The following is a 14,077-nucleotide window of genomic DNA, read 5'->3' as shown; positions in this document are numbered from 1 at the left end:
TTTATTACGTCACTTTTGTAAATTTGGAGAAAAAAAACTTTGTCTTATGCTAATGAGGCAGTTGGTGCACTGGGGGCGGGTTTTCATTCCTGGGAACACTGTTCAAGTAGGATGTGTGATATGAAGTAGGATATATGATAAAAAGATCAACTCCTACTGTTTGGGGTGGCACAGACAGATGATGATAGAGGTTGTGGATGACATTTGGACATGTTTTTTACAGATTGCAAACAGTAAAATCCACTAGAGTTCTGTGAAGGAGGCCTTAGCAGGAGACCTCTAGACAGGTGGCAGAAGAGACACAACTTTTTTAAAGCATTCGTGACTCAATATAAGTAACAATTAGCAGAAAATGTATTCTTCTTTCCTTTTCTCTTATCTGTTCTTATAAAGAGAAACGGGATTGGTGCCTTAGGGTTGTTCAATAAATCTAATAGTATAAAGTAATTTTGTGATATGTTGAATTACCTAATTAAAAAGATTTAAAAAATAATGAACAGAAAGACACAAACATAGTTTTGGTCTCTGAATGGTCTTCCCATAAATTACTAATGGGCCTGGACTAGTTCCATTTGCCATAGTTTAGGTTAGGTACCTACACTTATAGCCTTAGTAAACTATGACATATATAACAGCATGGGTGGGCGGCCTAGCAGAGTAAGGGTTGGTTCACATCTGCTTTTGTATTCCGTCCGGGGAGAATCTCCGTGGAGACCCCCTAAACGGAATACAAACGCAATTGCAAGCGCTGTGCTGTAAAAGCACACGGACCCTATAGACTATAATGGGGTCTGTGTGCTTGCCGCGCACTGCCCGCATGAATCATTCGTGCAAGCACACAGACCCCATTATAGTCTATGGGGTCCATGTGCTTTTACAGCACAGTACTTGCAATTGCGTTTGTATTCTGTTTAGGGGGTCTCCACACAGATTCTCCCCGGACGGAATAAAAAAGCGGATGTGAACAGGGCATTACAGAAAATCATTGTCAGGATACGGAGTCGCCGCGGTCTCCTTGCTGCGCGGCGTCTCCCTGGGAGACGTGTTAGGAGTTCTATTGGGTGTGCTTAGGTCATTAAGGGTTAATCTTTTCCTTGCTTTCAGTCTCCATGCCGTTAGCCATCAGGTGTGTTCTCTGCTGCTATTTAAACCCCACCCAGGCATGGATCCTTGCCAGCCACTCACTTTGTGTTTCCTGGTCCCCCTGCTCAGTCTGATTCCCTGTCTGTTAGTATTCGGTCTGTTCTCTTGGTTTATTTACCCAGCTTGTATTTTTGACTATCCCTTGTCTTTTGATTTGGTACCTTTATTATATCTCCTGGCTTGACCTCTTGCTCGTCTGACCTCGCCTTCTCTTCTGTGTCTTGCTGGGACTTGTGGTCCTCCCTGGTTCCATGCTGTTTAGTCTTTTGTTTTGCATTGCAGTTACACTGTGCTTTCTGTTTAGGTGTGACCCCCGTGACTCCAGTCCCTAGCACTTTCAGGGCCTCCTCTCCCCTTATCCTAGCCGCCGGATAGAAGCGTAAGGAGTCGTGGTAGGCGCACTTCAATTAGGAAGTGCATTGGTCTGCCTCATCTCAGATATTACAGCATAGTTATAGCTGCAGGGCCTGCGACCCCTTTTGTCATTAGTTGCACAGTGTTGCTTTCCCAGCTGTGTCACTTTGCACTGCCTGACCCTGGCTCCAATCCTTACATAATGGCTGGCCCTTACCCTAGACAGGCCGCCCGGCGGTTTAGTGTGGATGCCGAACGCTCCGTAACTGACCGCCTGGACGAACTGTCAAGGCAGGTGCAGGGCATGGCTGGGTTAATTAACCAAGTCTCGCAGCATCTGGAGGCTTTGCCTGATCCAACATCAGCCGCTGCAGGTGCTTCTATTCAATCACCAGTTTTTCCCACATTGAATACCCGTCAGGATCCTAAAATGCTCTTGCCTGACCGTTTTGACAGTAAACCAGACAGATTCCGAACATTTCGGGAATCTTGCCGTTTATTTTTTCGTTTTAATTTCCTTTCTTCTGAAGCAGAGCAGGTGGCGCTGGTGGTGTCCCTTCTACGAGGGTCACCACAAGACTGGGCCTTGGCTCTACCTGCTGGAGCTCCTGAATGGAATTCATTAAAAAAGTTTTTTGAAACATTAGGACAGATTTATGATGACCCTAATAGAGTTGCCTTGGCCGAGTCCCATCTGTTGTCTATTCAGCAGGGAGTTAGAACTGACGAGGACTATTGTACGGAGTTTCGTCAGTGGAGCTCGCAGTCAGGGTGGACAGACAGACCTTTGTTAACCCTTTTTAGACAAGGCTTATCTGATTCTGTAAAAGATGCTCTAGTAAGTCATCCAGTCCCTGAAAATCTAGGAGACTTTATGTCCTTGGCTATTTCTATTGATAGGAGGCTTAGGGAAAGGCGTAGAGAGAAATTAAGCAAACCTGGGTCCTCAGCTAAATCATGGTCTGTCCTTTCGGAACCTATACCTCCTTCTGCTGTTCCTACCTCTTGTTCTATTCCTGAAGAAGAACCAATGATATTGGGGTCCACAACCGCCTCCAGGAGAAAGTATCGCCTAGAAAACGCTCTGTGTCTGTATTGTGGCAAACCTGGACATATCCTGAGAAACTGTCCAACCAGTCCTAAACCACCGCCGGGAAACGCCAATGCCTGAGTGATTTCCGGGAGGGTCACTCAGGCACACAGGTACCTCCTAATAATATTGAGAAATGTTTACTCCCTGCTGTTCTTGTTAATGGTAACAAAACTTTTGCATGTCAGGCGATGGTGGATTCAGGTGCCGCCATGAACTTCATCCATGAAGTGGTGGCACAAGCTCTAGGAATTGAATTGATTCACTTGAAATACCCATTTCAGGTATCTGGAGCAGATCTAACCCCTTTGTCTGAAGGGAAAATATTAGCCCGTACTGCTGAGGTGCAGTTTTTTGTCGGCAGTTTACATGTTGAAAAAGTGTCATTTTTTGTTATGAAAAAACTGGCTGCAGATGTTATTCTTGGTTTACCCTGGTTGCGTGTACATAATCCAGTGTTTAATTGGGAAACTTCAGAGTTGGTTAGATGGGGAGATTCCTGTACTTCTCATATTAATACTATTTGTACTATCAAAAATGATATCAAAATTCCGGAATTTATTACTGAGTTCAAAGACGTCTTTGACGAGCTCAATGCGGAGGCCTTGCCTCCACATCAACCTTATGACTGCGCAATTGATTTGGTTCCTGGAGCTAAACTACCCAAAGGTCGCATTTTTAACCTTTCAGCTCCAGAGCGCGAGTCCATGTGCCAGTACATTAAAGAGAGCCTATCTAAAGGACATATCCGACCTTCAGTTTCTCCTGTGGGGGCGGGGGTTTTCTTCGTTGAAAAAAAAGATGGTGGCCTCCGACCTTGTATTGACTACAGGGAGTTGAATAAGATTACGGTCAAAGATCAACATCCTCTGCCACTCATCCCGAATCTTTTTAACCAGGTGGTGGGGGCTCGATGGTTTTCTAAAATTGACCTCCGCGGAGCTTACAACTTGATTCGGATAAGAGATGGGGATGAGTGGAAAACCGCATTTAATACCCCTGAAGGTCATTTTGAATACCTAGTTATGCCTTTTGGTTTGAGCAATGCTCCGGCGGTATTTCAACGTTTTGTGAATGACATTTTTAGGGATCTGTTAGGTAGATATCTAGTAATTTATTTAGATGACATCCTCATATTCTCACCGGACTGGGAGTCACATCAGCAACATGTAAAAGAGGTTCTTCTTAGGCTACGTCAAAACCACCTCTGTGCTAAGTTATCCAAGTGTCAATTTGGAGTCCAAGAGATAGGTTTTTTGGGATACATCCTTACTCCTGGTACCATTGGTATGGATCCTAGAAAGGTATCTGCAGTACTTGAATGGGAGAAACCTACTACCTTAAAAGAAGTTCAAAGGTTTCTAGGTTTCGCCAACTATTACCGAAAATTTATCCGAAATTTTTCTTCTATTGTTAAACCTCTCACCGATTTAACCAAAAAGGGGGCGGATCCTGCCTCCTGGACACCAGAGACGGAGGTAGCGTTCGCCACCTTAAAACAACTCTACTTCTGCCCCAGTCCTGGTCCATCCTGATCCTGAATTGCCCTTTATTGTAGAGGTTGACGCTTCAGAAGTAGGTGTAGGAGCCGTCCTGTCTCAGGGCACTGAACCATTTACCAACCTCCAACCTATCGCCTACTTTTTCAGGAGGTTCTCCACTACCGAGGCCAATTATGATGTTGGCAATAGAGAGCTTCTGGCGATTAAGTGGGCCTTTGAAGAGTGGAGACACTTCCTGGAGGGGGCCAGACATAAAATTACTGTACTGACTAACCACAAAAACTTATTATATTTAGACAAGGCAAAAAGGTTAAATCCCCGTCAAGCCAGGTGGGCTCTATTTTTCACTAGGTTCCACTTTGTAATTACCTATCGTCCCGGCTCAAGGAATACTAAGGCAGATGCCTTGTCTAGAAGTTTTGGTCTTAGTGGTAGTTCTGATGGGGAACCTGAAAATATACTTGCTCCTGGGGTGGTAGTGGCAGTTTTGACCTCGGATCTTGAAACCCGTATTCTCAACACTCAGGATGCTGCCCCTAGTGCGTTACCACCAGGTAAATTGTTTGTCCCTAGTCACCTCCGCTTGGAGCTCTTAGAGGAGATCCACCCCTCTGTTCTGGCAGGTCATCAGGTAATCCAGGCATTACTGGTACTGGGAATCTGTTATCATGTACGTATTGGTGGCCATCTTGGCAACGGGATGTAAAAAAGTTTGTTCATTCTTGCGAGACCTGTGCCAGATCTAAGGTGCCCCATCAACTTCCAGCGGGTCTTTTACATCCACTCCCGCTACCCAATAGACCCTGGTCACACATCTCCATGGATTTTATTACTGATCTCCCTTCCTCTAAAGGGAAATCGATAATTTGGGTTGTAGTAGATCGTTTTTCTAAGATGTCCCACTTTATTGCCTTGAAAAAATTGCCTTCAGCTAAATTGTTGGCCTGGTTGTTTATCCGCCACATTTTACGTCTGCATGGTATTCCTTCAAATGTGGTGTCGGACAGGGGCGTACAGTTTGTGTCCAGGTTTTGGAGAGCCTTTTGTAACAGGTTGGGAGTCTCTCTTTCTTTCTCCTCAGCCTTCCACCCAGAGACTAACGGTCAAACAGAGAGATTGAATCAATCTTTGGAACAATATTTGAGGTGCTTTGTGTCTGATTGCCAAGATAAATGGAGTGAATATTTGCCCATGGCTGAGTTTTCACTAAATAATCATGTCAACTCCTCGATTCGGTTGTCTCCTTTCCACATTAAGGGTGCATGCACACTACGTAACGCCGGGCGTGTATGAGAGCCGTACACGCCGGCATTACAGCAGACTGCCGAACACTTCCCATTCACTTCAATGGGAGCGCTCGTAACAGCGGCGTTTACGAGCGCTCCCATTGAAGTGAATGGGAAGTGTTCGGCAGTCTGCCGTAATGCCGGCGTGTACGGCTCTCATACACGCCCGGCGTTACGTAGTGTGCATGCACCCTAACTATGGTTTTCACCCCAGATTCTCCTCAGGAACAGGCAATGAATTCGCTTTTTCCTCAGTAGAGGATGTTGCTAAATCTCTCTGTACTGTATGGGCTGAAAGCCTGGCATCACTGAGAAAAGCCCAGGCTAATCAAGTCAATTTCGCCAACAGGAAGCGCCGCCCTGGACCTGACTTTGTGGTGGGTGACAAGGTCTGGTTATCCACAAAAAATCTCCAACTTCGTGTTCCATCTACTAAATTTGCCCCGCATTTTATTGGTCCATATCCCATTTCTGAAATAATCAACCCTGTGTCATTCAAATTATCACTTCCTAGGTCCCTTCATATTCACCCAGTTTTTCATAAGTCCCTACTCAAAAAGTATGTTCCGGCAATGGTCACTCGTTCCCCACCCGAACCCGTGATCGTTCAGGGGGAACTAGAGTATGAGGTGGAACGGGTCATTGATTCACGCAGAGTGCGGAATTCCCTTCAGTTCCTCATACATTGGAAGGGGTATGGACCAGAGGAGCGTGTTTGGGTGGCAGCCAGAGACCTTCACGCTCCTAGATTGGTAAAGTTTTTCCGTTCTTGCCCTACTAAGCCAGGGGGTCCTCTTGAGGGTCCGGAGGCCCCTCCTCAAAGGGGGGGTACTGTCAGGATACGGAGTCGCCGCGGTCTCCTTGCTGCGCGGCGTCTCCCTGGGAGACGTGTTAGGAGTTCTATTGGGTGTGCTTAGGTCATTAAGGGTTAATCTTTTCCTTGCTCTCAGTCTCCATGCCGTTAGCCATCAGGTGTGTTCTCTGCTGCTATTTAAACCCCACCCAGGCATGGATCCTTGCCAGCCATTCACTTTGTGGTTCCTGGTTCCTCTGCTCAGTCTGATTCCCTGTCTGTTAGTATTCGGTCTGTTCTCTTGGTTTATTTACCCGGCTTGTATTTTTGACTATCCCTTGTCTTTTGATTTGGTACCTTTATTATATCTCCTGTCTTGACCTCTTGCTCGTCTGACCTCGCCTTCTCTTCTGTGTCTTGCTGGGACTTGTGGTCCTCCCTGGTTCCATGCTGTTTAGTCTTTTGTTTTGCATTGCAGTTACACTGTGCTTTCTGTTTAGGTGTGACCCCTGTGACTCCAGTCCCTAGCACTTTCAGGGCCTCCTCTCCCCTTATCCTAGCCACCGGATAGAAGCGCAAGGAGTCGTGGTAGGCGCACTTCAATTAGGAAGTGCATTGGTCTGCCTCATCTCAGATATTACAGCATAGTTATAGCTGCAGGGCCTGCGACCCCTTTTGTCATTAGTTGCACAGTGTTGCTTTCCCAGCTGTGTCACTTTGCACTGCCTGACCCTGACTCCAATCCTTACAATCATCCAATAATTGGTAATATAGGTCCAGCAGCAGACAGCTGCTTTTTAGAGCAGATTGGTAGGAGCCATTCACCTCTGTGGTCTATTACCTATGCAATGATTCACAATTAGCCTATTATATTAGATGTTAATGTTAATATATTATGCAGTTGTGATAGAGCGCCATTAAAAGTAGAAAGACTGTCTAGTCTACATTTATACTACATATAAGTTAGTCTAGTTTTCAGTAAAGAAAATCTCGGAAGACAAACATTAAATGGCTGGGGAAATCTGAAATATTGTATTTGGAAGTCAGTGCCTTTGTTTTTGTATGCTTCCAATCTCATGTAGAGCACCTGGAGTACAATATATGTATTATGGTAATTGTGATCATGGATCAGTTTGGCTATATATACATACAGAAATTCTACAGAGGAGCTTCAATGTTCAATATACTTTTCATTTTCTCATGTCATTGTTTATTTCACAGGACTGCGGTTTGGTTATTTATGCTGATGCACCATGTGGATTACAGGACATTCCAAATGAATCCATTTCTGAACTGTCATATGCATGTCAAAGAAAGTGTGAGACAGGAGATGCCAAAGGTATTCACAAACTCAAGCGGGTAGATGTCATTTTCTTCTTTGTGTGCTTATTGTTCCTACATTTTCAATCTATCTTCTTAAATGTAAAGATGTGTTCTGGGACTATGATAATGATGCATTAGGATTGTCATCAATATCAGATTGGTCAGGGTCTAACTTCCAGCACCTCTACTGATCAGCTACGTGAAGAGGCCATGGTGTTCAGTCGAGTACTCTGACTCTTCACTGGACAACAAGCACAACATCATAGATATATTAGCAGCCCTATCCTATTTATTTGGATCAAACTGAGCTCTACCATGGCCATGTGACAAATAAATGTAATGTCATTGGCCTGGGAAGACAAAGTATTGTGGATGGGCACTTAATACACACGTGACACTGTGAGTAGGATGAGTACTAAATACATGTGATAAAAGGTGAGTACTAAATAAAGTAGACATGAGTTTTTAGCTCCTGTCCTACTTGCATTTGTGTCCTCCTGCGGCATCATAGAAGGCAGACACATAGCCATTGCTGCTGATTTATCATTGTGGTTTTTTTTCCAGTTGGGGGGGGGGGGGGGGTACCTATTTTGCAACATTTTAGTGGTTGCACCTAATCTACTAAGCGTGTGCCTTTTTTAGTGATTAGTACTTACTGCTTGTTTTTTCTTGTGTCTTGTAATGTGGGTATGGTTTACATGTTTGTCTACTTCATTATATACAACTTTCTAAAAGCCTATGTTTTTGGACTAGCATATTCCACTTCTAAATTGACTTTAAAAATACACCAAAAATCTGAGCACTCATGATATGAGAATATGTTTCATAGAGATGGCCACATACAACACAATTTTTTAACAGATTGGACAAAAAACTGATGCTGTATATTAATTTGATGTATCAAATGAGTTGAGCATGTTGTATTGAGGACTTTGATGAAATGTTAGTAAATTATCATTAGTCCAGAATTTGTACATACAGTCCTATGAAAAAGTTTGGGCACCCCTATTAATCTTAATCATTTTTAGTTCTAAATATTTTGGTATTTGCAACAGCCATTTCAGTTTGATATATCTAATAACTGATGGACACAGTAATATTTCAGGATTGAAATGAGCTTTATTGTACTAACAGAAAATGTGCAATATGCATTAAACCAAAATTTGACCGGGGCAAAAGTATGGGCACCTCAACAGAAAAGTGACATTAATATTTAGTAGATCCTCCTTTTGCAAAGATAACAGCCTCTAGTCGCTTCCTGTAGATTTTAATCAGTTCCTGGATCCTGGATAAAGGTATTTTGGACAAACAATTCAAGTTCAGTTAAGTTAGATGGTCGCCGAGCATGGACAGCCCGCTTCAAATCATCCCACAGATGTTCAATGATATTCAGGTCTGGGGACTGGGATGGCCATTCCAGAACATTGTACTTGTTCCTCTGCATGAATGCCTGAGGATTTGGAGCGGTGTTTTGGATCATTGTCTTGCTGAAATATCCATCCCCGGCGTAACTTCAACTTCGTCACTGATTCTTGAACATTATTCTCAAGAATCTGCTGATACTGAGTGGAATCCATGCGACCCTCAACTTTAACAAGATTCCCGATGCCGGCATTGGCCACACAGCCCCAAAGCATGATGGAACCTCCACCAAATTTTACAGTGGGTAGCATGTGTTTTTCTTGGAATGCTGTTTCTTTTTGGACGCCATGCATAACGCCTTTTTTTATAACCAAACAACTCAATTTTTGTTTCCAAAATGAAGCTGCCTTGTCCAAATGTGCTTTTTCATACCTCAGACAACTCTATTTGTGGCGTACATGCAGAAACGGCTTCTTTCTCATCACTCTCCCATACAGCTTCTATTTGTGCAAAGTGCGCTGTATAGTTGACCGATGCACAGTGACACCATCTGCAGCAAGATGATGCTGCAGCTCTTTGGAGGTGGTCTGTGGATTGTCCTTGACTGTTCTCACCATTCTTCTTCTCTGTCTTTCTGATATTTTTCTTGGCCTGCCACTTCTGGGCTTAACAAGAACTGTCCCTGTGGTCTTCCATTTCCTTACTATGTTCCTCACAGTGGAAACTGACAGGTTAAATCTCTGAGACAACTTTTTGTATGCTTCCCCTGAACAACTATGTTGAACAATCTTTGTTTTCAGATCATTTGAGAGTTGTTTTGAGTAGCCCATGATGCCACTCTTCAGAGGAGATTCAAATAGTAGAACAACTTGCAATTGGCCACCTTAAATACCTTTTCTTATGATTGGATACATCTGGTTATGAAGGTCAAAGCTCACTGAGGTTACAAAACCAATTTTGTGCTTCAGTAAGTCAGTAAAAAGTAGTTAGGGGAATTCAAATCAATAAAATGATAAGGGTGCCCATACTTTCGCACCGGTCAAATTTTGGTTTAATGCATATTGCACATTTTCTGTTAGTACAATAAACCTCATTTCAATCCTGAAATATTACTGTGTCCATCAGTTATTAGATATATCAAACTGAAATGGCTGTTGCAAACACCAAAATATTTAGAACAAAAAATGATTAAGATTAATAGGGGTGCCCAAACTTTTTCATACGACTGTAAATATTAAATGTGTTGGGACATGGCATTTTTTCCCATATTTTTGCGTAATCAAAAATATCTATGGACATATAGGGACAATATGGTGTCATGACAGTCCATAACATTGCTGGAATGAGTAACTGAACTTTTCTGAATTATGACTCACAGTCACTTACTGTACCTGTCAAGAATTATACTCAGCAAGTATTCCTGCTTTGATGTTCAATCAGATATACTGTATAGGCTTACAGAGAATACTGGTTCTTCTTCTGGAAATCAAGCTAGTATTCTGTTTGTTTGAAAACTGTTTTTATTGAGTACAATGTAATCCAGAACCCAAGAAAATACAAGGCAATTAAAGCATACATTGTACAAGTTTTTTTCATTTTGGGGTGGCAATGACCTTTGGGGAAAAAATATGCAAAATGATTCTATTCCAGAAGAAAGCATACTGTCTCTCTAGTGCCACCTGTAGGTGTTATTATATACAAACTTATGTGCATGCGGTAAGATACTCCAGTGTTCAGTTCTTAAACATACCATTTTTCGATATGATACTAATACTCTATTTGTGCTATTCTTTAAAAAAAAAAGAAAAAAAAAAAAGAAAGAGAAAAAAAAAGCATATCAGAGTTTTTAGTGGTCTTTAGAATTTCTAAGAATAATAATATTCTTCATTCCAATGGTTTATTTTGGCTAGCAAATGTGATCCTGATCTGTGATGTGAAATATTTAATTGGTATTGTTTTAACTTTCCTCTAAATTCTGTCTTGGACATGCTGCACTTATATTGTGTACATAAAGGAACATGATATTAGATCCTCCAAAGAAAAGATGATATAGACACCTCTGCACAGTATCTCAGTACAGCACGCCATTGTGATGGGAAGCATTAGCTCACTTTTGATATGTTATAGATTTTCAGAGTGTATTGCTAAACAATGTACATTACAATGCAAATAAATGAGGTTCACAATAATATATAACATGTCCTATCTGTCGCTTATATCTTTTGGATTTATTATATGTAATAATATTTACTATGTCAAGATCAATGCTGTAGACAAACTAGTGATTAGAGGAAGTATATTGAAGTATATTGAAGCATATTGATGTATAGGTACAACAAAGCAACTTCAGTTGGAGTGTGCCCTTTGTCTCCATTTTTCATTCTGTACAGTAAATTAAACTATTCCAGCTAAATGCTATGTGCATTACATTTTCTATTTACTATGTGCATCACTATTTTGTAAAATTATCATATTCACTTCACAGTCTGTAATATTTTAGTTTCAAAGGTATTTATTAAATGAAATTACAAATCAAACATATTGTTGAATGCATAAATCTACAACAGATACACTGCAAAAGAGTGATGGGCGTGAACAGATACAGAATATATATGACAGTAGTCTCCTGTCTAACATATGCAATAGAAAATACGCGCACAGTGCAGATTAAATGAACATACACAATATAAGGATAAAATACATAACATGTAGAAATGAAAATTGGGAAAAATACCATAACATTCAAATATTCAAAGTAAAGGAACCAAAAGGGAAAACAAGATAGTACTGCCACCTATGATTACAGTCTCAACTCTAAGGGCAGGCACAGGATGAAACATGCCAATCTGGGGGCTACAGTTGTAAGCACTAAGGCAGGCTAAGGATACATGGTCTAATAATCCCGGGGTACCACACTTTATCAAGGAGTGTTTAGGTATCAGATATGGTAGCACTGACCTGTTTGAATAACATGACAACATTGACTTGTCTAATGACTTTGTATACTGATAGGATCAGTGTCCTCCACTTAGATGCTACACGGATTCTAGCAGACATCAAAATATACTAAGTAATTTATATTTCGAAGAGGACCTTTCACCACCTCCACCAATTCCAGTTCTTAGGATCTGTTGATAGGCACAGGTCTGCTGATTCCAGCACTGTTGGAATTTCTCTCTCTACCTCTCACCCTTCCTGAGCAATTGGTGCAGTTTGTTTTGGTGTCTTATATAATACGTACAGTCTCTACTCTCTGGTGGGTGGTGTCAGGCAGGAGCCTCAAAGGGGGGTGTGATTCAGAGCTCCAATCAGATATGGGCTGTGTCTATGCTCAGAATCACGACCCTTGCCCGTTCCTGTCTAACACTGTGAACAACTGACAGTAGATAGACTATATAGCACATTAGCCATCATAACTATCAGTATTTATTACTCAGGAATGGTGGGGACTAGAGATGAGCGAGTACTGTTCGGATCAGCCGATCCGAACAGCATGCTCGCATAGAAATGAATGGACGTAGCCAGCACGCGGGGGGTTAAGCGGCTGGCCGCTGTCAAAGTGGAAGTACCAGGTGCATCCATTCATTTCTATGGAGCGTACTGTTCGGATCGGCTGATCCAAACAGTACTCGCTCATTTCTAGTGGGGACTAGAAAGAGAATTCCAACTGTCTTGGAATCAGTGAAACAGCGCCTATTCATTGATGCAAAGAGCTCAACTTGGCATAGCTGTGAAAGATCCTATTTAATATGTATTTTTTGTATGTAATACATAATCCTTGCATGAATTAATTTTGTATTTTGTCTAGGTCATTGGCTGGTTCCTTGTTTGAGCTGCTCAGACAACCGGACATGTGACTGGAGAGCGATATCATGGCAGCCATATCAATGTCATCATCCAGTGTTACAGAGTCTTGAGATACAGCACTGTCTGACGGATAGAAAGGTATTATATCTGCAAAGTAAACTCAGTACTTCATATAGATATTTATACGCATCTCAACTAGGCTATGTGTCAGTATAATGTACTGGGTAATTTATTTAAGAAACCACCCAGTTTAGTTTTATATACTTTAGAAAGATTTGGAAGCTGAGATTACATCTAGGTGCAGAGTCAACCAGTATCTTTCCTCCTTGGGCTTAATCTTTTCAATTATACTTCAATCATCTTTGTGCTGTTTGAGGTCTGCTGCTATATGGGTGCATATGAGGACTTTAGTTCAAGACAAGAACCAAACAGGACAGGACCCAAGGACAGAAACAATCAGAGGCAAGGGCTAGGCACCCAACTACCACTGATAAAAAAAAATATGTTGGCAACATTTTAGGAATTTGTGAAGGTAATATTTGTAGGTAGTGTTCAGTAGGCACCCATGATGAATTTTACCCCAATCCAACACTGCATGACCATGCTGCAGCACAGTCCTGTTCATTTCAATGTTACTAAACTTTAGCATGGCCATGTGACCAGAGGATGAGACATCACTGACCGAGAAAAGTGAAGTCAAGTTCTTTCTGGAAAAAAAAAAGACAGACATATTTTCTTCTCGATAACTCCTTTAGGATTAAGTTACAATGAGCAAAATCAACTAAGCTCATTGATACTGGATTTATATGTACAGCATGGGTATGTTTTATTTTTATGGAGGGAAATACATTTAGATTAAACATGGTCATTGATCATCTGCAATATTACTGGTTGTTTGAGAATATGTTAAGCACATGAATTTAACTATATATATATATATATATATATATATATATATATATATATATATATATATATATATATTATACATAATTGAAAGGAAGAACATAAGAACATATACACTTAAAAGTGAATAGATATACTGTCATTACCAGGGATTACATTTTATCATGTGTTATTAGGGTCATATATTATATTTTAACCCCTTAACGCTAAATCACGTACCTGTACGTCAGGGAATGTGGTTAGTTCCCGCATTCCCACGTACCTGTACGTGATTGAGATCGCACGGGCTCAGAAGCAGAGCCCGTGCGATCTCCACGGGAGGCCGGCTGTATCTGACAGCCAGGCTTCCCCTGTAGCAGCAGGGACGGTGAGTGCACCGACCCCCACTGTTTAACCCTTAAGGTGCCATGATCCATAGTGATCATGGCACCCTAGGGGTTTGGCCGGCTATAAAGCATGCTGCCGGCTGCATAAGGAGTATGTGTTAGCTGTAATTTACAGCTACACGCTG

General features: G+C 41.8%; 1 protein-coding gene across 1 annotated transcript in view; it reads left to right on the top strand.

Annotated features, from left to right (window-relative positions):
- The window catches only part of CPED1 (cadherin like and PC-esterase domain containing 1), a 195,081-nt gene that overhangs the window by 148,526 nt on the left and 32,478 nt on the right, over positions 1-14,077 (top strand). Inside the window, exons 16-17 of the mRNA XM_075274232.1 lie at positions 7,390-7,507; positions 12,662-12,798. Of these exons, the coding sequence (XP_075130333.1) occupies positions 7,390-7,507; positions 12,662-12,798 (255 nt within the window). The remainder of the gene's footprint in view (positions 1-7,389; positions 7,508-12,661; positions 12,799-14,077) is intronic.

This window comes from Leptodactylus fuscus, chromosome 5, assembly GCF_031893055.1.
Source record: "Leptodactylus fuscus isolate aLepFus1 chromosome 5, aLepFus1.hap2, whole genome shotgun sequence".
NCBI lineage: Eukaryota > Metazoa > Chordata > Amphibia > Anura > Leptodactylidae > Leptodactylus > Leptodactylus fuscus.
Note: the sequence above shows the minus strand (reverse complement) of the source record. Positions and strands in the feature narration are given on the sequence as shown.